Source organism: Balaenoptera borealis (genome assembly GCF_965194805.1).
Source record: "Balaenoptera borealis genome assembly, chromosome: 5".
NCBI classification, from domain to species: domain Eukaryota; kingdom Metazoa; phylum Chordata; class Mammalia; order Artiodactyla; family Balaenopteridae; genus Balaenoptera; species Balaenoptera borealis.
Window position 1 is genome coordinate 135379322 of NC_138862.1, and position 26330 is coordinate 135405651.

At 36.9% G+C, this 26330-nt stretch overlaps 1 protein-coding gene across 1 annotated transcript in view; it reads right to left on the reverse strand.

The window, feature by feature from the left end:
* Positions 1-26330, reverse strand: part of COL6A5 (collagen type VI alpha 5 chain) — a 118020-nt gene that overhangs the window by 20158 nt on the left and 71532 nt on the right. The window contains exons 31-35 of the mRNA XM_082392852.1: positions 25104-25591; positions 22294-22387; positions 21089-21742; positions 18021-18111; positions 12307-12515 (exon numbers count right to left, since the gene is read on the reverse strand). Coding sequence (XP_082248978.1) covers positions 12307-12515; positions 18021-18111; positions 21089-21742; positions 22294-22387; positions 25104-25591 — 1536 coding nt within the window. The remainder of the gene's footprint in view (positions 1-12306; positions 12516-18020; positions 18112-21088; positions 21743-22293; positions 22388-25103; positions 25592-26330) is intronic.

A 26330-nucleotide genomic window follows, 5' to 3' on the forward strand; every position in this document is an offset into this window, starting at 1 on the left:
GCAATATCATGCCAGCCTCTGCTGCTGCAGGCTCGCCCCGCATTCCAATTATGGCTATGGTACCCCTCCCTCTCCCCAGCCTGAGTGCGCAAAAGAGACCTAATCAGCCACTGCTTTGACCCCCTCCTGTCTAGGTGGGGAACAGACACCTGAGGGTGGCCTACATGCTGAGGCAGGGCCAAAACCAAAGCTGAATCCCAGGAGCTGTGCAAACAAAGAAGACAAAGGGAAATTTCTCTGTGCAGCCTCAGGAGCAGCAGATTAAATCCCCGCAATCAACTTGATAAACCCTACATCTGTGGATACCTGAATACACAACAAATGTTCCCAAAATTGAGACAGTGGACTTTGGGAGCAACTGTAGACTTGGGGTTTGCTTTCTGTGTCTGATTTGCTTTTGGTTTTATGTTTATCTTAGTTTCGTTTTTAGTGCTTGTTATCGCTGGTGTATTTGTTTATTGGTTTGGTTGCTCTTTTCCTTTTTTCTTTTCTTCTCTTTTTGTGAGTGTGTGTGTGTGTTTCTTTGTGTGATTTTGTTTGTTTAGATTTGTTTTACCATTTGTTTGGGGATTCTATGTGTTCGTTTTTTTTTTTTTTTTTTTTCCTTTTCTTCCAAGCCGTGTGGCTGGTAGACTCTTCGTGCTCCGGCCGGGTGTCAGGCCTGAGCTTCCGAGGTGGGAGAGCCAAATCCAGGATATTGGTCCAACAGAGCCCTCCTGGCCCCATGTAATATTAATCAGTGAGAGCTCTCCCAGAGAGCTGTCTCAACACTAAGACTCAGCTCCACCCAACATCTAGCAAGCTCCAGTGCTGGACACCCCATGACAAACAACTAGCAAGACAGGAACACAAACCCACCCATTAGCAGAGAGGCTGCCTAAAGTCATACTAAGTTCACAGACACCCCAAAACATACCACAGGATTCGGCCCTGCCCACAAGAAGGACAAGATCCAGCCCCACCCACCAGAGCACAGGCACCAGTTCCCCCCACAAGGAAGCCTACACAAGCCACTGAACCAAACTCATCCACTGGGGGCAGACACCAAAAATAACACGAACTATGAACCTGCAGCCTGTGAAAAGGCAACCCCAAGCACACTAACTTAAACAAAATGAGAACACATAGAAATATGCAGCTGATGAAGAAGCAAGGTAAAAACCCACCAGACCAAACAAATGAAGAGGAAATAGGCAGTCTACCTGAAAACAATTCAGAGTAATGATAGTAAACATGATCCAAAATCTTGGAAATAGAATGGAGAAAACACAAGAAACTTTTAACAAGGACTTAGAAGAACTAAAGAGCAAACAAACAATGATGAACAACACAATCAATGAAATTAAACATACTCTAGAAGGAATCAGTAACAGAATAACTGAGGCAAAAGAATGGATAAGTGACCTGGAAGATAGAATAGTGGAAACAACTGCCGCAGAGCAGAATAAAGAAAAGAGAATGAAAAGAATTGAGGACAGTCTCAGAGACCTCTGGGACAACATTAAATGCACCAACATTCGAATTATAGGGATCCCAAGAGAAGAAGAGAAAAAGAAAAGGTCTGAGAAAATATTTGAAGAGATTATAGTTGAAAATTTCTCTAATATGAGAAAGGAAATAGTAATATTAACCAAACTATCAAAAATTAAACACAAATCAAAAATACTAAAAGCAGCAAGGGAAAAGCAACAAATAACACACAAAGGAATCCCCATAAGGTTAACAGCTGATCTTTCAGCAGAAATCTGCAAGACAGAAGGGAGTGGTAGGACATATTTAAAGTGATGAAAGGGGAAAACCTACAATGAAGATTACTCTATCCAGCAAGGATCTCATTCAGATTTCACAGAGAAATTAAAACCTTTACAGACAGGCAAAAGCCAAGAGAATTCAGCATCACCAAACCATCACTACAACAAATGCTAAAGGAAGTTCTCTAGGTGGGAAACACAAGAGAAGGAAAAGACCTACAATAACACACCCAAAACAATTAAGAAAATGGTAATAGGAACATACATAACAATAATTACCTTAAATGTAAATGGATTAAATGCCCCAAACAAAAGACATGGACTGGCTGAAAGGATACAAAAACAAGGGCCGTATATATGCTGTCTACAAGAGACCCACTTCAGACCTAGAGACACATGCAGATTGAAAGGGAGGGGATGGAAAAAGATATTCCATGAAAATAGAAATCAAAAGAAAGCTGGAGTAGCAATTCTCATATAACACAAAATAGACTTTAAAATAAAGACTATTACAAGAGACAAAGAAGGACACTACATAATGATCAAGGGATCAATCCAATAAGAAGATATAACAATTGTACATATTTATGCACCCAACATAGGAACACCTCAATACATAAGGCAAATGTTAACAGACATAAAAGGGAAAATCGACAGTAACACAATAATAGTAGAGGACTTTAACACCCCACTTTCACCAATGGACAGATCATCCAAAATGAAAATAAATAAGGAAACACAAGCTTTAAATGACACATTAGACCAGGTGGACTTAATTGATATTTAAAGGACATTCTATCCAAAAACAACAGAACACACTTTCCTCTCAAGTTCACATGGAACATTCTCCAGGAAAGATCATATCTTGGGTCACAAATCAAGCCTCAGTAAATTTAAGAAAATTGAAATCGTATCAAATATCTTTTCTGACAACAACATTATGAGACAAGATATCAATTACAGGGAAAAAACTGTAAAAAATACAAACACATGGAGGCTAAACAATATGCTACTAAATAACCAAGTTATCACTGAAGAAATCAAAGAGGAATCAAAAAATACCTAGAGACAAATGACAATGAAAACATGATGATCCAAAACCTATGGAATGCAGCAAAAGCAGTTCTAAGAGGTAAGTTTATAACAATACAATCCTACCCCAAGAGACAAGAAAAATCTCAAATAAACAACCTAACCTTACACCTAAGGCAATTAGAGAAAGAAGAAGAACAACAACCAAAAAATCCCACAGTTGGCAGAAGGAAAGAAATCATAAAGGTCAGTTCAGAAATAAATGAAAAAGAAATGAAGGAAACAATAGCAAAGATTAAGAAAAATAAAAGCTGATTCTTTGAGAAGATAAACAAAATTGATAAACCATTAGCCAGGCTCATCAAGAAAAAAAGGGAGAGGACTCAAATCAACAGAACTGGAAATGAAAATGGAGATGTAACAACTGACACTGCAGAATAAAAAGGATCAGAGAGACTACCACAAGCAACTATATGCCAATAAAATGGACAACCTGGAAGAAATGGACAAATTCATACAAAGTACAACCTTCCAAGACTGAACCAGGAAGGAATAGAAAATATGAACAGCCAATCACAAGTAATGAAATTGAAACTGTGATTAAGAATCTTCCAACAAACAAAAGCCTAGGACCAGATGGCTTCACAGGTGAATTTTATGAAACATTTAGAGAAGACCTAAGACCTATCCTTCTCAAACACTTCCAAAATATAGCAGAGAGAGGAACACTCCCAAACTCATTCTACGAAGCCACCATCACCCTAACAACAAAACCAGACAAAGATGTCACAAAGAAAGAAAACTACAGGCCAATATCACAGACAAATACAGATGCAAAAGTCCTCAACGAAATACTAGCAAACAGAATCCAAAAGCACACTAAAATGCCATACACCATGATCAAGTGGGGGTTATCCCAGGAATGCAAGGATTCTTCAATATATGCAAATCAATCAATATGATATATCATATTAACAAATTGAAAGATAAGAACCGTAGGGTAATCTCAGTAGATACAGAAAAGGCTTTTGACAAAATTCAACACCCATTTAGGATAAAAACTCTCCAGAAGGCAGGCATAGAGGGAACCCACCTCAACATAATAAAGGCCATATATGACAAACCCACAGCCAACATCGTTCTCAATGGTGAAAAACTGAAACCATTTCCTCTAAGATCAGGAACAAGACAAGGGTGCCCACTCTCACCACTGTTATTCAAGACAGTTTTGGAAGTTTTAGCCATGGTAATCAGAGAAGAAAAAGAAAACAATGGAATCCAAATCGGAAAAGAAGTAAAACTGTCACTGTTTGCAGATCACATGACAGTATACATAGAGAATCCTAAAGATGCTACCAGAAAACTACTAAAGCTAACCAATGAATTTGGTAAAGTAGCAGGATACAAAATTAATGCACAGAAATATCTTGTATTTCTATACATTAATGATGAAAAGTCAGAAACAGAAATTAAGGAAACACTCCCATTTACCATTTCAACAAAAAGAATAAAATGCCTAGGAATAAAGCTACCTAAGGAAACAAAAGCCCTGTATGCAGAAAACTATGACACTGATGAAAGAAATTAAAGATGATACAAACAGATGGAGAGCTATACCATGTTCTTGGATTGGAAGAATCAACATTGTGAAAATGACTATACTACCAAAAGCAATCTACAGATTCAGTGCAATCCCTATCCAATTACCAATGGCATTTTTCACAGAACTAGAACAAAAATTTTCACAATTTCTATGGAAACCCAAAAGACCCCAAATATCCAAAGCAATCTTGAGAAAGAAAAACGGAGCTAGAGGAATCAGGCTCCCTGACTTCCTATACTACAAAGCTACAGTAATCAAGACTGGCACAGAAACAGAAATATAGATCAATGGAACAGGATAGAAAGCCCAGAGATAAACCCATGCACATATGGTCACCTTATTTTTGATAAAGGAGGCAAGAATATACAATGGAGAAAAGACAGTCTCTTCAATAAGTGGTGCTGGGAAAACTGGATAGCTACATGTAAAAGAATGAAATTAGAACACTCACTAACACCATACACAAAAATGAACTCAAAACGGATTAAAGACCTAAATGTAAGGCCAGACAATATAAAACTCTTAGAGGAAAACATAGGCAGAACACTCTATGACATAAATCACTGCAAGATGCTTTTTGACCCACCTCCTAGAGAAATGGAAATAAAAACACAAATAAACAAATGGGACCTAATGAAACTTAAAAGCTTTTGCACAGCAAAGGAAACCATAAATAAGACGAAAATACAACCTTCAGAATGGGAGAAAATATTTGCAAACGAAGCAACTGACAAAGGATTAATCTCCAAAATCTATAAGCAGCTCATGCAGCTCAATATCAGAAAAACAAACAACCCAATTCAAAAATGGGTGCAAAACCTAAATAGACATTTCTCCAAAGAAGACATACAGATGGCTAACAGGCACATGAAAAGATGCTCAACATCACTAATCACTAGAGAAATGCAAATCAAAACCACAATGAGGTATCACCTCACACTGGACAGAATGGCCATCATCAAAAAATCTAGAAACAATAAGTGCTGGAGAGGGTGTGGAGAAAAGGGAACCCTCTTGCACTGTTGGTGGGAATGTAAATTGACACAGCCAGTATGGAGAACAGTATGGAGGTTCCTCAAGAAACTAAAAATAGAACTACCATATGACCCAGCAATCCCCCTACTGGGCATATACCCTGAGAAAACCATAATTCAAAAAGACATGTACCACAATGTTCTTTGCAGCACTAGTTACAATAGGCAGGACATGGAAGCAACCTAAGTGTCCATCAACAGATGAATGGATAAAGAAGATGTGGCACATATATACAATGGAATATTACTCAGCCATAAAAAGAAATGAAACGGAGATATTTGTAGTGAGGTGGACGGAGTTAGAGTCTGTCATACAGAGTGAAGTAAGTCAGAAAGAGAAAAAGAAATACCGTATGCTAACACATATATATGGAATCTTAAAAAAAAGAAAAGAAGAAAAATTGGTCATGAAAAACCTAGGGGCAAGACGGGAATAGAGATGCAGACCTACTAGAGAATGGACTTGAGGACATGGGGAGGGGAAGGGTAAGCTGGGACATATGTACACTACCAAATGTAAAATAGATAGCTAGTGGGAAGCAGTCACACAGCACAGGGAGATCAGCTTGGTGCTTTGTGACCACCTAGAGGGGTGGGATAGGGAGGGTGGGAGGGAGAGAGATACAAGAGGGAAGAGATATGGGAACATATGTATATGTATAACTGATTCACTTTGTTATAAATCAGAAACTAACACAGCATTGTAAAGCAATTATACTCCAATAAAAACGTTAAAAAAAAAGATGTGGCACATATATACAATGGAATATTACTCAGTCATGAAAAGAAATGAAATTGCATAATTTGTAATGAGGTGGATGGACCTTGAGTCTGTCATAGACAGTGAAGTAAGTCAGAAAGAGAAAAACAAATACCATATGCTAACATATATATATGGAATCTAAAAAAAAAAAAAAATGGTTCTGCTGAACCGACATGCAGGGCAGGAATAAAGATGCAGACGCAGAGAATGGACTTGAGGACACAGGGAGGGCGAAGGGTAAGCTGGGACGAAGTGAGAGAGTGGCATGGACATATATACACTACCAAATATAAAATAGATAGCTAGTGGGAAGTAGTTGCATAGCACAGGGAGATCAGCACGGTGCTTTGTGACCACCTACAAGGGTGGGATGGAGTGTGAGATAGGGAGGGTGGGAGAGAGATGAAAGAGGGAGGGGATATGGGTTTATAAGTATCTGTATAGCTGATTCACTTTGTTATACAGCAGAAACTAACACAACATTTTAAGGCAATTATACTCCAATAAAGATGCTAAAAAAAGAATTAATAAATATTTATGGTTTTATTCATGTATGGTTTATAAAAAAGCATGAGAGAAAAATAATTAAATTAAAATTTAAAAATTGAATTGTACCACCAAAATTGTTTTAAAAAAAGTTCTCCCATTGATGACATGATGATCGTGAAATTTGGCAGCTGGATATATTCCGTCATTTGAAAATGCAAACAATGCCCTTGCCAGACAACACAGATTACATTGTTAAGTTAACGTTTTTGTGGAAATGGGCATGGATTTGAATCCTGGCTCTGCCGCTTACAAGCTGTGTGCTGTTGCTTGAGGATCTTAACCTTTGCATCAGTGTCCTCATCTGTAATATGTAATAGTCATTATAATAATAATAATAGATTTTCAGGGTAAGGATTAAGTTAAATCATGTATATAAAGTGCCCGGCGCATAGTTGCACTAAATAAGTGGTAGCTTCTGTCATTACTATTATTTCTCATGCATTGTTTGATCATCAGGTGAGACAGTGAATACAATGTTGAAATGAATACTGGCCCCCAAAGCATTCCATCTGCACTTTTTATTAAATTGAATACTTTCTTACTTGTATTAGGCTTTTTTTTTTTTTTTTTTTACTCAGAGTATACTTTGATTATCAGACTACAAGCTCCTTGAAGACAGGGCCTCTGTCTGAATCTTTTTTTTTTTTTTTAATCTCTCTAACCCCCCAAAAGACTAGCATGGGGCTTAATTCAGAACAGGAGTCAAATACATATTTGCTGCATGGGTATTCATGGGAAAATCCATGTAAATGCTTGGCAGAATCCTTTCCTATAGGAAGCCCTCAATGAGGGCTGCCACTGCTTTGTCGATTGCCACCACCACCATCACCCAATTATCACTTCAACTATCTACGTTTTATTCCATTAGCAAAGAGTCCCCATGAAAACAAGTGTTGCTAACACTATAGAACATTGCTTTAGTAATTGCAACAAATGATTGCATGAGACCTACAGAAGCAGCCTCCATGAAGTCAAATCATCCACATCCCCTGAACTCGCAGTTCACATTAGCTCTGCCGCATGCAAAATCTTCAAGGAAGACACCCAAAATATAATAACTATACAATAAATTCTCAAGCAAAAGTGAATGTCACAACCTCAGTCCACAGCTTAAAATGAACAGGAGACTCAGTTTATCCCCCAAAGAGCAACCAGATGATTGAGATTTCCTAAAACGTTCATGAAACATGTCATTACAATTCAAACATGATCCTAATTCTATCACTGACTTCTTTAGCATGTGTACAGATATGAAAGTAGGACATTCAGCTTGGGGACTGCTCCATTGGGTGACTCAGAAGCCAGTTCTGTTGCATTTAATTCCAGTACAGATTTAAATGTAGCAGAAGATATATGTCTTCAAGTTCAACACATGACAGAAAAAATTGGAAGCAAGCTAAGTGTTCAACAGCAGATAAATAGTTAAATACATTCATTCATTGAAAGTAACTTTATGAGAACACAGAAAAATCAGTATGAAGCTTGCAGCAATATGTAAAATGTATAACATATGTGAAAAGCAGGATATGAAATTGAATAAAACTATGTAAACCTATATGCCTATGGAAAAACCAAAAACTGCACTCCACACCACAAATAGCTCAGTCTGCTAAATTGTGTGACTTGTGACTCTGTATTACAATTTTATATGGTATGATAGTACTTCTACAATTTTTAAAAAATTAGCAGAATCCTGAGGGTGTACTGGGAAACAGTGGACAGGGTGTAGAAATCTTGAGTCCCTATACTGAATGTTTTAGTTCCCTGATCTTGGGGACTTGAAGTTTCTTCTAAAACAGGGTTTCTTTCACTATTGACAGTCTGACTGGATAATTCTTTGTTGTGAGAGGATGTCCTGTGTGCATTGTAGGATGTTTAGCAGCATCTGTGGCCTCTACCCACTAGATGCCAGTAGCACCCTCCAGTTATGACAACTAAAAATATCTCCAGACATTGCAATATGTCTCCTAGGGTAGAGCAGGGTGGAATCATCCCCAGGTGAATTTGCAAGAGCTAATCACTAAATACCTTTCCAGCTCTAATACCTTATGATTGATTCAAAATCAAAAGATACATTGGCTTTAAAAAAAACCTGATTGTAGATCACGATCAAAGTTAGCAAAATAAGAATGTAAAACAAAATCCATGCAAATTTCCTTGAGCACAACTCCAGCCTAATTTGAAGAGGGAAGTGTTGCCTCTTATTTCTTAATAAAATTCATTGAAAAGAACGTCAGCTGAAATTATCCTAAGGCCAGGGAGTGCTTAAAGCTATGAGTGTGCCCTAGGTTAAGTTTGGGTTGGTATTTAACATTCATTAAAAATTATCCTGTCCCTCTTTAATCTTGACAATAGACTAACTGTATCTTAAGTATTAGTTAACATAGCATCTTTGAGAAAGTGCTAGGCTCACCATTGGGTCAACAGTTGCAATTTAATTAGAATTAAACCACCCATTTTTCATTACATAATTCCAAAGAACTATGTGTATTCCATTGGTGAGTAATTAAGAGCAACTGAATTTTCCAAGGAATTTTTATATTGTGGATGCCGTGGTCAAAATGCATAATAGTATCTCTAGATAACCCCGACATATTTGGATCTTAAAATGTCTTGTTAGATAGATGTTGGATGAGTAGATGGGTGGATGAATGTTCAGTGTTCTTGGATGAATAAAATAAAATTATAATCCAGTTTACCTGGATCCCTTTGACAATAGGAATTCTTCTGTTCTGTGATACTAGTTACTCAATTGCTTTTAGCTGAGAACACAGAGCAAATCTGAAAGCACACCAAAGTGGTAGCATGCACAGTAGTTCTTAAACTTCAGCCTGGATCAGAATTTTCACTTGTTAAAAATCAGATGGCTGAGTCCCACCTCCAGTTTCTGCTTCAGTAGGTCCAGGATCAGTGCATTTCTAACGAGTTCCCAGGTAATGCTGACGTGGCTGGTTTACGGACACATTTTTTGAGAATCACCAGGATAGTGGATCTGAAAAATGAGGACCTACAAAAATCACCCGTGGTGGTTTTAAAGCTTGTGGCTTTTTCCTGGCCACTCACACCCCTAAATATGAAGCAGTAGTACTGAGAAGGGCTTAGGAATCTATGCTTGTGAAGGGCTTCCAGGTGATCCTGATACAAATTGTCTTTGAGCTGCTGTAAGGAGTGGAGAGGGCCAGGAAAGGTGATGGAATTAAGGATGAACTTGGAAACTGGAGTAGGGAGGAAGAAGCAAGGGAGAGGCCTAGGTAGAGAGATAGTGGTTGTGTTTCTTGTGAAAGAGAGTGATACACAACTCATTGCCAGCCCACAGTACTCTGGGAACTCTAAAAGTTTCTTAAATGGTTAAGGTTCTTGACTTCCCCAGGACTCTCCATTCAAGGGCACAAAAATCAGCCCTTGGCCATAAGAATCACATTATAAATGAGTAATAAGCATAGCATGTGGAAGTTCTTACAGAAGTTATCAATCTTTTTATTTGTGCAATACATCTGGAATGTATCAAAGCTCATCTCTTAGCGACTAGATAAAATATCTGAACTACAATTTACTCTCCTTGAGGATGGCACATTATACAGAAAGTTCTCAGCAGCTTTTGACAACTAGCTAGCAATGATTTTAAAAAGAAAAAAAAAGAAAGAAAGGAATAGTATGAAGTCCCTAGACAACACTGATGATCTGAGACTCAGATTTATTTAAAGTATAAAAAATATATATTATCCTTAGGTTTGAGACTCTGTTTCCAGGCAATCACAACTCAACATAATCCTCCACAGAACTCCCAACACACTTCAATCCACTGCAAGAGAAATTGGGTGTGGTGGGTGTAACAGCAAATTGACATTTTTTTCCTATAGAGCCATGCAACAATTATTTCTGCAGTCAAATTGGACCTTAAACTGGTTATGAGTATCTTGATACCAGACATCTGAAAAACCAAATGAAAAGTGTTTCTATTATTACTGAACAACAGTCATTAAAGATGGCTGCAAAGATGAGTTTCTCCTTTTTTCCCTTAAATATCCAATTAATTCTGTCTTTCTTGAAAAGTTCCACACTTCTGAATTATTAGACTTTAAAATGCTTACCACTAACAATACTATCACAAATGACAATTGGGTATTCCAACTCTGCCAAAATAACTTCTCTTTTTCTTTTTTATTCTTCCTAAACCAAACCATAATAAATTCCTATGCCTTGAGGGCTGTTGTAATTACCATATCGTTAAAATGAATACCCCAAATTAACTGCATCCATTAAGAAGAACAAATTTTGTATTTTCTTCTTTAAGCTATGTCTATATAATGATAAAAACCTGTTTTAAATAAGAAATCACACACTTGAATGCCTTAATGCCAAGGAACTACGTACATCCAGGTTTACTTCATTACTTTTTTTAAAAAGTCTTATTTTTCAACTAATGGGTAATTGACTTTTTAATTCTCAATTCTAGCTTCTATAAAGGAAAGCTTAGCTGCTTTAAAGACAAAATTCAAACATGTGTATTTCAGAAATAGGGGGGAAATATGGGGACATCAGTGTTGAACCCAAGGAAAAGAACATTTATTTATCCAAGGAAATTACTAAGAATGAATATTATGAGATTGGCCACCTTTTCTTTCAAACTTGCATATTCTAACGTCACACATGATACTTACGACATAATGCTTTAAATGCTGGCATTCTGGCCAAATAAGCATTTTGGGAGACTCTAGATACATAGATGGAATAGCTGAATAGTCTGTTTAGAATTCTCACCCTTTTAAATGAAAATACAGCCAAAATTCTATGATCTGATTTGTTTGAAACTATTAAATCCTGACAAAAAGCATTACTGCTTTGCCATTAAAATGTATAGAGTAGGGGCTTCCCTGGTGTAGCAGTGGTTGAGAGTCTGCCTGCCAATAGAGGGGACACGGGTTCGAGCCCTGGTCTGGGAGGATCCCACATGCCGCGGAGCAACTGGGCCCGTGAGCCACAACTACTGAGCCTGCGCATCTGGAGCCAGTGCTCCGCAACAAGAGAGGCCGCGAAAGTGAGAGGCCCGCGCACCGCGATGAGGAGTGGCCCCCGCTTGCCGCAACTGGAGAGAGCCCTCGCTCAGAAACGAAGACCCAACACAGCCAAAAAAAAAAAAAAAAATGTAGAGAGTGGGGTAGTTTATTTTATTTCCAGTGAAAAAACCTTACACCCTCTAGTGAAATCACAAATCACAAATTCTGGGGCACTGGTCAGGCCAACTTTTAAAAATTATTTTAATTCCTCTTTTGCTATGTTATTCTCTATAGTACCTCCTTCTACATCATACTAACCTAAATTGTGGTTTCTAGAGAAATCTTAAGTTTGGTGAGCATATCAGGGACATTTCTTAGAGCTTATCTGTGATTTCCAGAGTGGTACCTGTGACCATTTAAATCTTCAGATCAAATAAAAGCTGCAGTTGTAGCCACCATCTTGAACTTGAAAAATGTTGCTTTTTATACCCACCTTATTTATTTGATTCTCTATTAGTGTTAAAGGATGAGGATCCAGTTATTTTAAAATTACTGCTATAACTTTTCATTTCCTTACCAGCAGTGAGACTTGCAATTTCTTCAGAATCCTGATCTTTGTCATATTTAGTTGTTAATTTCTGTGGCATAAACATTTGGCTTGGAATGTAAACCAGATGGTCACTTCCACTGTCTTCCAACACAAAAGATGAATCTCTGCCCACACTCAATTCCTGGCCAATGAAGCTCTTCTCTCCTGAAGAAATCTCATGTGGCTCAGGGGTAAATCTAGAAGATAAAAGGGAAAGTTTTAGGTGAACCTATATAACTTTGGGGAATACAAATAAAATATCCCAACAATTTAATATAGTTAATTATTTCTTAGAAGAAATAAAATTGGGTGATAAAAATCTAAATTTATTTCAATCAAATAATTCATTATACTACAGGGGAATTCTACTAAACATGTAATGAAGAACTAATACCTATCCTTCTCAAACTATTCCAAAAAATTCAAGAGGATGGAACACTCCCAAATTCATTCTACAAGGCCACCAGTACCCTGAAACCAAAACCAGACAAAGACACTACAAAGAAAGAAAATTACATGCCAATAGCTTAGATTAGTACAGATGCAAAAATCCTCAACAAAATATTAGCAAAATGAATCCAACAGTAGATAAGAAGATCATACACTGTGTCAAGTTGGATTTATTCCAGGGACACAAGAATGGCTCAACATACACAAATCAATCAGTGTGATATGCCACATTATCAAAAGGAAGGACAAAAATCATATGATCATCTTAATATATGCAGAAAAAGCATTTGACAAAATTCAACCTCCATTCATGATAAATACTCTCATCAAAGTGGGTACAGAAGGAACATATCTCAACATAATAAAGACCATTTATGGCAAATCCACAGCTAACATCATATGCAACGGTGGAAAGCTGAAAGGTTTTCCTCTAAATTCAGGGACAAGTTAAGGCTATTTAACCACTTCTATTTAACATAGTTTTGGAAGTCCTAGCCACAGCAATCAGATAAGAAAAAGAAATAAAAGGCATTCAAACTGGAAGGGAAGAAATAAAACTGTCCCTATTTGCAGATGGCATGATACTTTATATAAATACCCTAAAGTCTCTACCCAAAAACTATTAGAACCAATAAATGAATTAAGCAAAGTCACAGGACACAAGATTAATATACAGAAATCTGTTGCTTTTCTATACACTAATAATGAACTATCAGAAAGAGAGAGTGAAAAGCCAATCCCATTTAAAATCACTTCGAAAAGAATAAAATACCAAGGAGGTAAAAGACCCATACTCTGAAAACAATAAAACATTGATAAAGGAAATTAAAGATGATACAAAGAAATAGAAAGATATCCTGTGCCCTTGGATTGAAAGGATTAATATTGCTAAAATGACCATACTACCCAAAGCAGATTTAATGCAATTCCTATCAAAATACCCATGAAAATTTTCACAGAACTAGAACAAATAATCCTAAGATTCATATGAAACCACAAAAGACACTGAATTGCCAAAGCAAGCTTGAAAAAAAGAACAAAGCTGGAGACACCACCCTCCCAGACTTCAGACTATACTACAGAGCTACAGTAATCAAAACAGCAAGGTACTGGCACAAAAACAGATACAGAGATCAATGGAACAGAATAGAGAGCCCAGAAATAAGCCAACACACTTATGGTCACTTAATCTAGCTATGACAAAAGCGGCAAGAATATGCAATGGAGAAAAGACAGTCTCTTCAATAAGTGGTGCTGGGAAAACTGGACAGCTACATGTAAAACAATGAAATTAGAATATTTTCTCACACCATATACACAAATAAACTCAAAATAGATTAAAGACCTAAATGTAAGACCAGAAGCCACAAAATTCCTACAAGAGAATATAGGCAAAACATTCTCTGACATAAATCACAGGCAATATTTTTTTTGTCTCTGCCTCCTAAAGCAAAAGAAATAAAAGCAAAAATAAAGAAATGGGACCTATTAAACTTAAAAGCTTTTGCACAGCAAAGGAAACAATTGACAAAACTAAAAGACAACCTATGGGGTGGGAGAAAATATTTGCAAATGATATGACTGATAAGGGATTAATATTCAAAAGAGATAAATAGCTCATACAACTCAATATCAAAAACCAAACAACCCAGTTAAAAAATGGGCAAAAGAGCTAAATAGAAATTTCTCCAAAGAAGACATACAAATGGCCAGCAGGCACATGAAAAGATGTTCAACACTGCTAATCATCAGAGAAATACAAACCAAAACCACAACGAGATAGCTCCTCACACCTGTCAGAATGGCTATCATCAAAAAGTCTACAAATAACAAATGTTGGTGAGGATGTGTAGAAAAGAGAACACTTGTACACTGTTGATAGGAATGTAAATTGATGCAGCCATTATGGAAAACAGTATGGAGGTTCCTTACAAAACTAAAAATAGAGCTACCATATGATTCAGCAATTCGCATCCTGGGCATACATCTGAAGAAAACACAAACACTAATTTGAAAAAATACATGAACCCCAATGGTCATAGCAGCACTATTTACAATAGACAATACATGGAAGCAACCCAAGTGTCCATCAACAGATGACTGGCTTAAGAAGATGTGGTATACATATACAATAGAATATTACTCAGCCATAAAAAAGAATGAATTATTGCCATTTGCAGCAACATGGATGGACCTAGAGAATATTATACTTAGTTAAGTAAGTCAGAGAGAGAAAGACAAATACTGTATGATATCACTTATATGTGAAATCTAAAAAATAATGCAAATGAATGTATATAGCAAAACAGAAACAGACTCACAGGTACAGAGAACAGACTAGTGGTTACCAGAGGGGAGAGGGTGGTGGGGGGGAAGAGCAGGTTAGGGGTAAGGGATTAAGAGATATAAACTACTGTGTATAAAATAGATAAGCAACAAGGATATTTTGTATAGCACAGGGACTTATAGCCATTATCTTGTAATAACTTTTAATTGAGTATAATCTGTAAAAGTACTGAATCATTCTGCTGTAATCCTGAAACTCATATAATATTGTAAATCAATTATACTTCATTTAAAATAAAAAGCATATACTGATACATTTGTGTAACTTCCCATTATCTTTCCCTTTCCTGTCATCTGCTTATAGCCTATGAAACACTACTTTGGAATAAATCAAGTCTGATTTGTCACAGAGTTTTAGATAAATGACAAGAAACTCATAGGTTACTTGGGACAACCAAATAATGTGTCTTAGTTTGATATCAATCTCCACAGAAAATGTAGAAAATAGTCATTTAATCTACCATCAACTGCTCTGAGAAGAATAAAACTATATAAAATATATCTCATTGACACCATGCTTCCTAAAATGGTGTCTACATTTATATTCTTTGGAGTAAGAATGATAGTTTGAAAATATTGTGTTTTTATTTAGGTGATGATAAAAAACATATTCAATATAAGTTTATTCTTATTCTATTAATGCACCTTTATGCAATTTCAAGTCCATGTTTACATTTGCATTGATACTGTCGTTTGGCACGCGGTGGTACTACTTTAACTGTTGAGAGTTAATGAGGAAAGGAAATAAAGTCAGACATAATGTTATCAACAATACATTCACACCAAGCAAAAGCCAAATGATACAATGACATAGAGTGGGAATGACCGTTTTGCAGTAGTGCAGGTGAAGACAAGTTCTGGGGAATCAAGCACTCACAGAACTGAGTGGGCAAGCTGAGAGCAGAGGTGACTCTGCAGCATGCATCATGTTTTACACATTTTACCAATATGCACCATATTATTAATAATTTTTTTATTGAAGCATAGTTAATTTACAATGTTCTGTTAGCTTCAGGTATACAGTAAAGCGATTCATTTATACATACATATATATGTGTATATATATACATATATATGTGTATATATACACATATATATGCGTATGTTTTCAGATTCTTTTCCGTTATAGGTTATTACAAGATATTGAGTATAGTTCTCTGTGCTATACAGTCGGTCCTTGTTGTTTACCTATTTTATATATAGTAGTATGTATATGTTAATTCCAAACTCCTAATTTATCCCATTCCCCTGCACCTTTCCCCTTTGGTAACTGTAAGTTTATTTTCCGAGTCTGTGAGTCTATTTCTCTTTTGTAAATAAGTTCATTTGTACCACTTTTTTAGATTCCACATATAAGCGATATCACATGATATTTGTCTTTCTCTGTCTGACTTCACTTAGTATGATAATCTCCAGGTCCATCCATGTTGCTGCAAATGGCATTATTTCATTTTTTATGGCTGAGTAATATTCCATTGTGTGTGTGTGTGTGTGTGTGTGTGTGTGTGTGTGTGTGTGTGTGTATTATATCTTCTTTATCCATTCATCTGTTGATGGACATTTAGGTTGTTTACATGCTTGGCTATAAAATTTCTTATTTTACTTTTGAGGAATTCTATTTGGCAAAGCAGAATCATCTAATACATTAAATTAGTGTTTTAAATTTGTGTCTTATTGAGTTTCCTTGGGTTTGATGTACGAATTTGTTTTTGTTTGATAGTTGCATAGGAACTATACACATATGGTATTTGCAGCTAGATTTGTGTTTGTACATGTTAAAATAACATTATATTAAAATGTAGTCCTGTAAGAAGGGATTTTCCTTTAAATAAGAGTATTGTCTATTCCATGTTGGGAAACACTGCTTCACAGGACATCAGTGCCATATTGTCCTTCAGAAGGTGTGAGCTGCTGGACACTTCCTTGTTAAACTACTAAATATAAATGAAACCTGACATGAGAGGAACATGTATTTGCATGAATTCTGAGGAACACTTCATCTTGCCATTTTGGATATATGGGTTTTATGGGAAAGACCGCATCTATTTTGAGAAGCTCTTGGCTTAATTGCAATCTGACAGGACAGGGCCATTATGGGCTAACTCTGGGCTTTCACAGACTGTAGTCAGGGATCCAAGCTTGGTGAAATAGAGAGAAAAGCACAGAGCAGCCAAATGGGCCATTCTCGTTCTGTTTGAGGTTCAAGTCCATTCAGATTAATTATTTCTATTTTCACTCAAGATAAAATTTTAAAGAAAATTATTTACATGTGCAATGATATTGTGGGGTCTTTCATGCTGTTTTGGGAATGAAACAATGAATCACATGGAACCCCATACTTCAGTGAGACAAGATATTGGGATAAACTGTAATAAGTGCCTCAGCAGAGGTGTAAAAAGTTATTTAAAAAGGAAAAACTGTGGATTTTGACTGAGAGTAAATATGGGCTTTGAAGAGGAGACAGGTTTAATCAGGGCCATGAAGGATGGGTAGGGTTTCACTGGAAGGAGCAGGAGCCCAGGCAGTGTGACCAGAGGTCCAGGAGGGTAAACTCCTGGACCTTTGGTTACACAAGGCAGACAAGAGTCCAGTGTGGCCAGAACTCAGAGCTTATGATGGGGAGAGATGAGAAGTAAAGTTGAGGTGGGTTGAGACTGAATTCTGGGGTAAATGTCAATTTGGAAATTTCTGAGGAAACCATGAATTTTAAAGCAAAATTGTAATAAGCTCATGAGGATGTTATAAAAACATCAATCCAGAAAGCATGCTTGTGTGTAACTTCTGCTACGGAAAATGGAATACATGAAGAGCCTTTCCTTCAGAGACCTTATCATCTGCCATCAGCCTGTTACACACCCCTCAGTCAATCAACAGTCACTTGTAAATATCAGAGCTTTCTAACTCACAGAAGATTGATACTTCGATTATCCTCTTCCTTTGAATTGATGAGTCTGCAGATGTTTTCAAGCATCATTGGTGGGTACTGATTGAATCCTCCTATTGAGAGAGGAAAATTATAGTTAGATTTTTAAACTAGAAATTGTATTTGCTAGGGAAAGAGAATTCCAACAGGAATCTTCTTGAAGCGATAAATGTCACTAAAGTATTTCAGCACAATTTGGCTGGGGTGAGAAAAGAATATAGTAACAACTAGAAATAGCATTCAGAATTTGATTTTAGAACATTTTGCAGCCAAAGAATTACCGGGGTCATGGAAACGGACCTCCTCAAATTGTTCATTTAAGGGTTAATTGTGATGCAGAGACACGATTTCCATATGTTCAGGCTAACATAATTTTATTCTGATCCTATAATACTTTTTCACTCAGACTTATGCTAATAGAAAAAGTAATATTTTATTACATGATGCTATTTCTGTGCTTCTGCACCAATTAACACTGATTTCCTAGGAGGAAAATAATCACAGGAAAGATTTTAGCTTACTGACCTAAATAATATGTTCCTTTACCTCCTTCTATTGTTGTTCTATAAACTGTGGAATACTGAGAAATATATAATTTTCCCCTCATTCAGGAAAATAAATAGGTTTTAGTGAAAGGAGATCTTTGACCATTGAATGATCGAAGACTCCATGAAAATATCTCACAGAATGTTTATGGTTTTATAATAATCATATTTCTCTTGTTCTAAGATGAGCATCTTTTTCTATTTCTCTGAAATGAGACTGTCTTCTAATCAATTGTAGTTGACAGTTGCTATTGGTGAGGAAGGAATCATGATGCCATTGTTATCACCTGTGCATGTGGGAACAACAAACGTGCCAGCACCAAAACTTGTAGAATTGGGGTCAGTAGTTAAGAAAAAATTCCCGGAAGTATTAGTAAAGGAGACTTTTAACTTCTACAAACCAAGTGGTTATGGGAAGACAGTGAATTGGATGTGTTTAACAACATTGCTCAGATGGAAATCAAAAGTAAGCTAGCTCTAATAATTGCAAAGCCTAATTTAAGAGCCCAGCAAGACCAGTTTTGTGTTATTTCATAGAGTCTTTTTAAAGTGCTGCTCCTTTGGGGTGCATTGACATATACACACTACTATACATAAAATAGATAACTAATAAGGACCTACTGTATAGCACAGGGAACTCTTCTCAATACTCTGTGATGACCTGTATGGGAAAAGAATCTTAAAAAGAGTGGATTTATGTATATGTATGCCTGATTCACTTTGCTGTGCAGCAGGAGCTGGCATGGCATTTTAAATCAACTATACTCCAATAAAAATTAAATTATAAAAAAGATTTTCTAAAAAAATCTATCATCGATCTTGATGGTATAAAGAAAAATATTGCATGGGAAAAGATGGGTATCAATGACTCTGAGTCAAGAAAGAGCTCACAAAAGTCAAATTTTGACTAGAAGAAATTTTAGGAATGCCTTAACCAAGTCTATTTCACGTATATTCCCTTTTTATATATGCACAAGAGTGACATATCGTAGTCTGTCTAAAAGAACTTTTTTGAAGACTATAAAATAAAAAACTTTAACAGGAAAGTCAGTATCAACATTTAACTGGAAGCACTTTTTCTTTCATTTTTCATAATATAATGGTGCATTATACAGTGGAAGGCATTTAGAGTTAAAGAAATTACATGATATCCCCAAAGGGGCAATTATTGGATTCTTCAGTCGAATATGAGTCACAGGAGAAAGGGGAAGCTCCTTCTGCAATGAAGAGTGAACTTCCAAGACGTTGTCACTATGGTGGTATTGGAGATTCCTTGAATACCAGGGCGACTTTGGAATCCTAGGGTGGTGGGATTGGTTCCAACAGAACCTAACTCTACACTTGTCAGATTCCCAGAAAAAAAAGGTTCAGCTCTGATTCCATGGGATCCTCTAGAGCAGGATTTCTCAACCTCAATGCTATTGACATTTTGGGCTGCATTGTTCTTTGCTGTGGGGGGGGGGCGCCCTGTGCATTGTAGGATATTTAGCAGCATCCTTGGTCTCTATCCACTAAATACCAGTAGTATCCTCTCTCTTAGTTCTGACAACCAAAAGTGTCTCCAGACATTTCCAAATGTCATCTGGGGAGGCAAAATCATCCCCAGTTGAGAACCACCTCTCTAGAAAGAGCATTTCTAAACCACTGGTGGTGAAGGACAAGGTATTTTTATTTCTAGCCTTTTGCAGACTGATACTTTTGGTTTATATCTTGTTCAATGAGACAAAGTCCACTGTTTATACACTTGTATAATGTGGCAATGTCAAATTGCTTTAAAAGTTTCCAGATGCTTATTCTCAATTTCTGTACTTCTTTCTTTCAGAAATATTTCTGTATTTCTTTCTTTCAGAAATATTTCTGTATTTCATCAGTTTATGAAATTTCTGTATTTCATCAGTTTATGGACTAACACTTGTCCAATGGGTGACGCTTTGTAGTACATTGGCCTAGAACCTTTCTACTCAAAGTGTGATCTGTGGACCAGAAGCATTGACATCACTGAAGAACCTGTTAGAAATGCAGAATATTAGGCTCCATCCTACACGTACTGAATCAGAACCTCCATTTTAACAAGATTCCTGTGTGGTATGTATGCTCAGACTCTTTGGAAGCAGCACTCTCACAGAGGTCTCCAGGGTACTCCAAGGTTGGAAATAAACCAGGTGTAGCAGGGAAAACTTTTATTTAAATGCTCAACCTGGAGACCACCTAAGAGCTGCTAGAACTTCTTTATGTTGGGCAAGTGTAGTTCAGGAGATCTCCAGTCACTCTGTTCCTTCTAGTGCTGAGATTTTGGCTAAGAGACATTGTATCATGAAAAAGGTCTCACCGCATTATGACCAAAGCATAAACAAGGTATAACCAAGATGTGTCCTATTCCTGTCCCCTTTTCACCATCTAATTCACATATTTTGGTTAGCTATAGATACAGAGGTATGTTAGGTTATAAATACTACTAACAAACACTAATTTATTAAAACATAGAGAAAATAAAATAGTGACTTACGTCTAACTGAGTACACAAATGGCTTTAAAAACTTCACAACATAATCCAGGTTTGGTTTATGAATTCTCCCAAGCTGTATCAGATGATGATCAAGTGGGTGGCTGGCTAGCTCCTCTATGTCCTCCTTATGTGTAGAGCCCAGAGAAATCACAAATATGACATAGCCTTGACACTTGGCCTTCAGAGCCATCTTCTTTAAGAATTCCTTTCTCTCATGATTTTCTCCAGCGGAGACCACAAAGATGACCCTATGTTTTCTCAGTTTGGGTGTTCTTGGGAAGAGATCCTCCACAGTCCACAGTAGGGCATGGTCAATGGTGGATTCTCCATTTAGTTGTTGGAGGTAAGTCTGGATGTGCCTCTTCATTAGAGCTTGATTGTCATAAGTTGTAAACTCAAACTCTGTTTTTACCACATCCTTCTTCCTCCCATCCCAAGGAGAGTAGCTCAACAAGGCAATCCTATCACCAGAGTCTGAGGTTACAGGGTCTGAGGCAATATCAAAGTTGTCAAGCATTGAGCTCACCAAGGCTTTGACATCCTTAAATTCATCACTTGTTATATTCCTAGAATTGTCTAAGAGGAAGGCGACATCCATGTATGAATTTTCAGGTAAGAAAATCTCTTTCTTGCAAGTATTTGGAAAACATTTATCTGAAAACACATAGAGACTTATCATTGGTTCAATGTCAGCACAAGAAGACACTGTTGTTTGAGATCTTCAAGTGAATAAAGGACTGATTACCAAAAATTAATCATCTGATCAATACCTCTTCAATCTCACATCATTTAAATTAATAAGGAATTTTCAAAGTCCCCATAATTTCTGTGGCCACTAGCAGACAATTTGGGAATGTCTTTGTTGAAAGCAGATGTAAGTAACATGTATACTTAAAGTCTATAAGACATGTCCAAACTCTTTTAGAAAATATTTTAAATATTTTAGAAGCTTTTGATACAAACTATCAAATTGTCCCCAGGAAAAGTCGAATCAATTAGGATAATCTTCTAAACCAATTTTCACATTCTATGGAAACTTCAAACATTACAGAGATTGAAACTCTGACATATGGTGTTGAAAGACTGGAAAACTTAAAATAGAATCTACAATCAAAAATAGAATTCTTTGATAAAGGTAGATTTAATAACTCACCCAGAAGGCATTTAAGTGTTTCAGCACAATAAATTCTTCTCATTAGTCTTACCATAGCAAAGAGTACAGTGCCGAAGTCTTTCTAATGGTTCATATTCCCCATTTGGAGGAAAAGGAAGCACCTGAAATGTTCCCGTGTTGTCAAACTGCATTGAAAAAGAAGTATATGTTTACTTGCTCATTTTCTTTAGTCATCATCAGGAATACACTGTGCACACACTTTAAGAGTTTGAAAAACACCTAACTAATCACCATCACCTTGCATTGTAGCCCATTGCTCTATTCAGTGCATCTTTATGCATACACACACACACACACACACACACTATCCCCCCTTGATCCTAAACATAACCCAAGGAAGCATATAGAACAGGTATCAGCAACCCAATTTTATGATGAGGAAACTGCCACAAGTTAACCACAAGATTCACCCACTGGGGTAGATATTAATATCTCATTCTTATCTCTAAACCTGCAATTCTGCATTGAATTTTCACACACTTCTGATTATGCACCAGCTGTTTATGTACTATACATCAGTTTCTGGGGTTGGGTCTTGCAGAAATTTTACATCCACAAGTTTCCTTTAGCCTCTTTAAGTAGTGATTCTAACTATTTCCAACCAATCACACTATCTAGAAGAAGGCATATCTTTCAGATGTCAAGTGGATTTCTCCAATCACAAATTCCAATTAAAAGTTTATTCCATACTACTCAGCCATAAAAAAAAAGTGAAATAATGCCATTTGCAGCAACATGGATGGGCCTAGAGATTATCATACTAAGTGAAGTCAGAAAGAGAAAGACAGATACCATGTGACATCACTAGTGGAATCTAAAATATGACACAAATGAACATATCTACAAAACAGAAATAGACTCCCAGACATAGAGAACAGACTTGTGATTGCCGAGGGGCTGGGAGGGGAGGGATGGATTGGGAATTTGGGATTAAAAGATTCAAACTATTATATATAGAATGAATAAACAACAAGGTCCTACTGTATAGCACAGGGAACTATATTCAATATCCTGTGATAAACCATAAGGAAAAGTATATAAAAGAGAATGTATATGTATGCCTATATATATGTTTGTGTGTGTGTATATATATATATATATATATATATATATATATACACACACATATATATATATATAACTGAATCACGTTGCTGTACAGCAGAAATTAACACAGCATGTAAATCAACTATACTTCAATTTTTAAAATGTCTATTCCAAAAGGATGTAGACAGAGGACACTAAGTCTATTCAAAATTCTTGGTAGTATACTGCCTGATTTTGTCTGTTTCTTGATTATATTTTTGCTTTGATACTCACTGAAATGGGCAATATATAGCATTCATTCATTCATTCATTCAGACTCAATAACTATATATTGGGCATTTACTCTGTATGAGGCACCATGCAATACAGACACTTTAATTACAGTAATAGAAATCTACCATTCCCAGGTGATGAGGGGATCTTTCAATCGACAGAGATGCTCATGCTTTTGTTCTTTCTCCCTTGGGAAATTAAAAGGTAGAAAAACCACCCCCTCTGTTTTTCTGTAAAGTGCTGACTGAGCGTTTGGTAATATGTATTATCATTCCAGCCTTATAGTTAGAAAGTAGTTACTACATTCCTACTCTAGTTTTTATGAAACTGGATACTTTGGGTGTTATTTTGTGTTTGACCTTGTTGGTCCCCCATGTAAAGATTAACTGCAACCTTGGTAATCAAGGAAGTTTATTCACAGTAGTCAACCACATGCTCTTCATTCATCCATGCATTCATTCAACAAATATTTATTGAATGCCTACAATGTTAAATAGGTAATATTCTAGGTGCTGGGGATACAGAAATGAACAAAGCAGATAAAATCTCTGTCTTACATTCTAGTGGAGGGACATATACCACAACAAAACCAATAAATAAATTATCTATGTTGGGAAGTAGTTATTTTTATAGAAAATACTTCAAATTCCTACAATCCTTTCTGTCAGGATCTATTCTCCCTATGACTCCTATTTCCAAAATATTCATGGATACCTTACGAGCAGATTGACTCTCTTCATGTTATAGAGAGCTTTTCTTTTTATAGTAGACATGTGTATATGTGTAAAAATAGACCTTTATAACCTCTTGGATGACATAATGATTCTACCCAGGTCCAGGAACATGTATTTCATGGACAATATGAGTAGATTTTAAAATAGTTGAAGAGTAGATGGAGAAGTTCTTCAGTTTGTGGGGAGAAAGAAAGAAGCACAGATCCCATGAGAATCTGTGAATCCAAAAGTGATGGAACCTCTCTTGGGAAAAAGGTTCATACCCATCAAAGTTTTACACAACATTAAGGGTTCAAAAACCCCCTAAACTTCACCCATTACAGTTTAAGACCAGCTGTTCAATGAGATACAGCTAGCAGATGACAGATTTGAGAAACACCAGGTTGGCAGAGGGCTGGTAAAGCATTATATTGACAGCCCTAGTTCAAATCTTGATTTAGCCACTTAATAGCTGTACAAAATTGAAGAGGTCACTCAAACTCTCTGGGTCTCAGTTTCCTGATTTTTAAATGGAGATAATGTGCATTTACTTCAGAGGGTTGGAGAATGCCTGAGTGTGTATGTAAAGGGACAGTGTCTGGTGCCCAGCAGGACCTGAACAAAGGTGGCTGCTATCATTGGCTACTGTGCTTATTAAAAATTGGATTTCATGGACCCTGGCAACAATACAGCTGTGAAAATTGCAAAGGGGGTCAAAAGGCCACATCTGTCCCCCTACTCCCCAGTATTCCCGTCCTGCCAGTACCAATATCTTAAAAATAAATACGTTGACCAGGGAAGTACTTACCCCAAAAGCCTCGTCAAGGGAAACCCTTTCATTAGAAGCAAAGACTGCAGGGCTGATGTCCATGGCGCTAAACTCCATGGTGGCCATGATGATGGATGACCTACTGGCAGATTGTCCATTGCTAAAAAACACAGCGACTCTCTGCACATTGGCTCCTCCTAACGTCCGCTTGAAGATGTTCCGAGCCACAAACTTCATCGTGTTACCAATATCTCGGACTTCCCCAGAGTTTTGATATTTAATTTGGGAAAGAAGCTGAAGGAGTTGCTTCTTGCTATGGTAGTCAGACCCACGGATGAGGTAGCTGGTGCCTGAGTCGAAGGAAACCACGACAACTCTTGCTCCCACAGGGCAATTATTTTCCCTGATGTGAAGGTCATTGACAATAGAAATGATGATGTCCCTCGTTTCATTAAATCTCTGCTCTGTGATATCGTAGGACTGGTCCAGGGCAAATACTAGCTCTGTTGGATACACTGGACACTTTTCTACAAAAATGAGAAGCAAAAGTATTAAGTTATTTCACTGGGTCAAAAGTCTTTCCCATTCCCTTTACTCCAGTGAGACAGGTTGACACTGAGGTCTGGGAAAATGCAAGTGTCACGTAAACTCTGGAACCAGAGGTACCCACATGTAAAGGGAGGAAAAGACTCTCCTTTGTTAGCCTGAAGGTGTTACCTAAATACAGAGCAGTGATAGTTTGCTATATAATGCTCAGGCTTCACTGCCCACCATCAGTGCTATTTAAAAAGAAATTGGAAGGAGTATTTGGGTTAATGGAACTTCCTGTATCCTGATTGTGGTAATGATTACATGAATCTATGCATGTGTAAAACTGAACAAAAGAGTGAATTTTACTGTATGGAAAAATTTTAAAGGAAACTATGGCTTATCAGAAAATCTGAAGGTAAGGGAACCCTCTTGCACTGTTGGTGGGAATGTAAATTGATACAGCCACTATGGAGAACTGTATGGAGGTTCCTTAAAAAACTAAAAATAGAATTACCATATGACCCAGCAATCCCAACCCAATATACTGGGCATATACTCTGAGAAAACCATAATTCAAAAAGAGTCATGTACCACAATGTTCATTGCAGCTCTATTTACAATAACCAGGACACGGAAGCAACCTAAATGTCCGTCGACAGATGAATGGATCAAGATGTGGTACATATATACAATGGAATATTACTCAGCCATAAAAAGGAACGAAATTGGGTCATC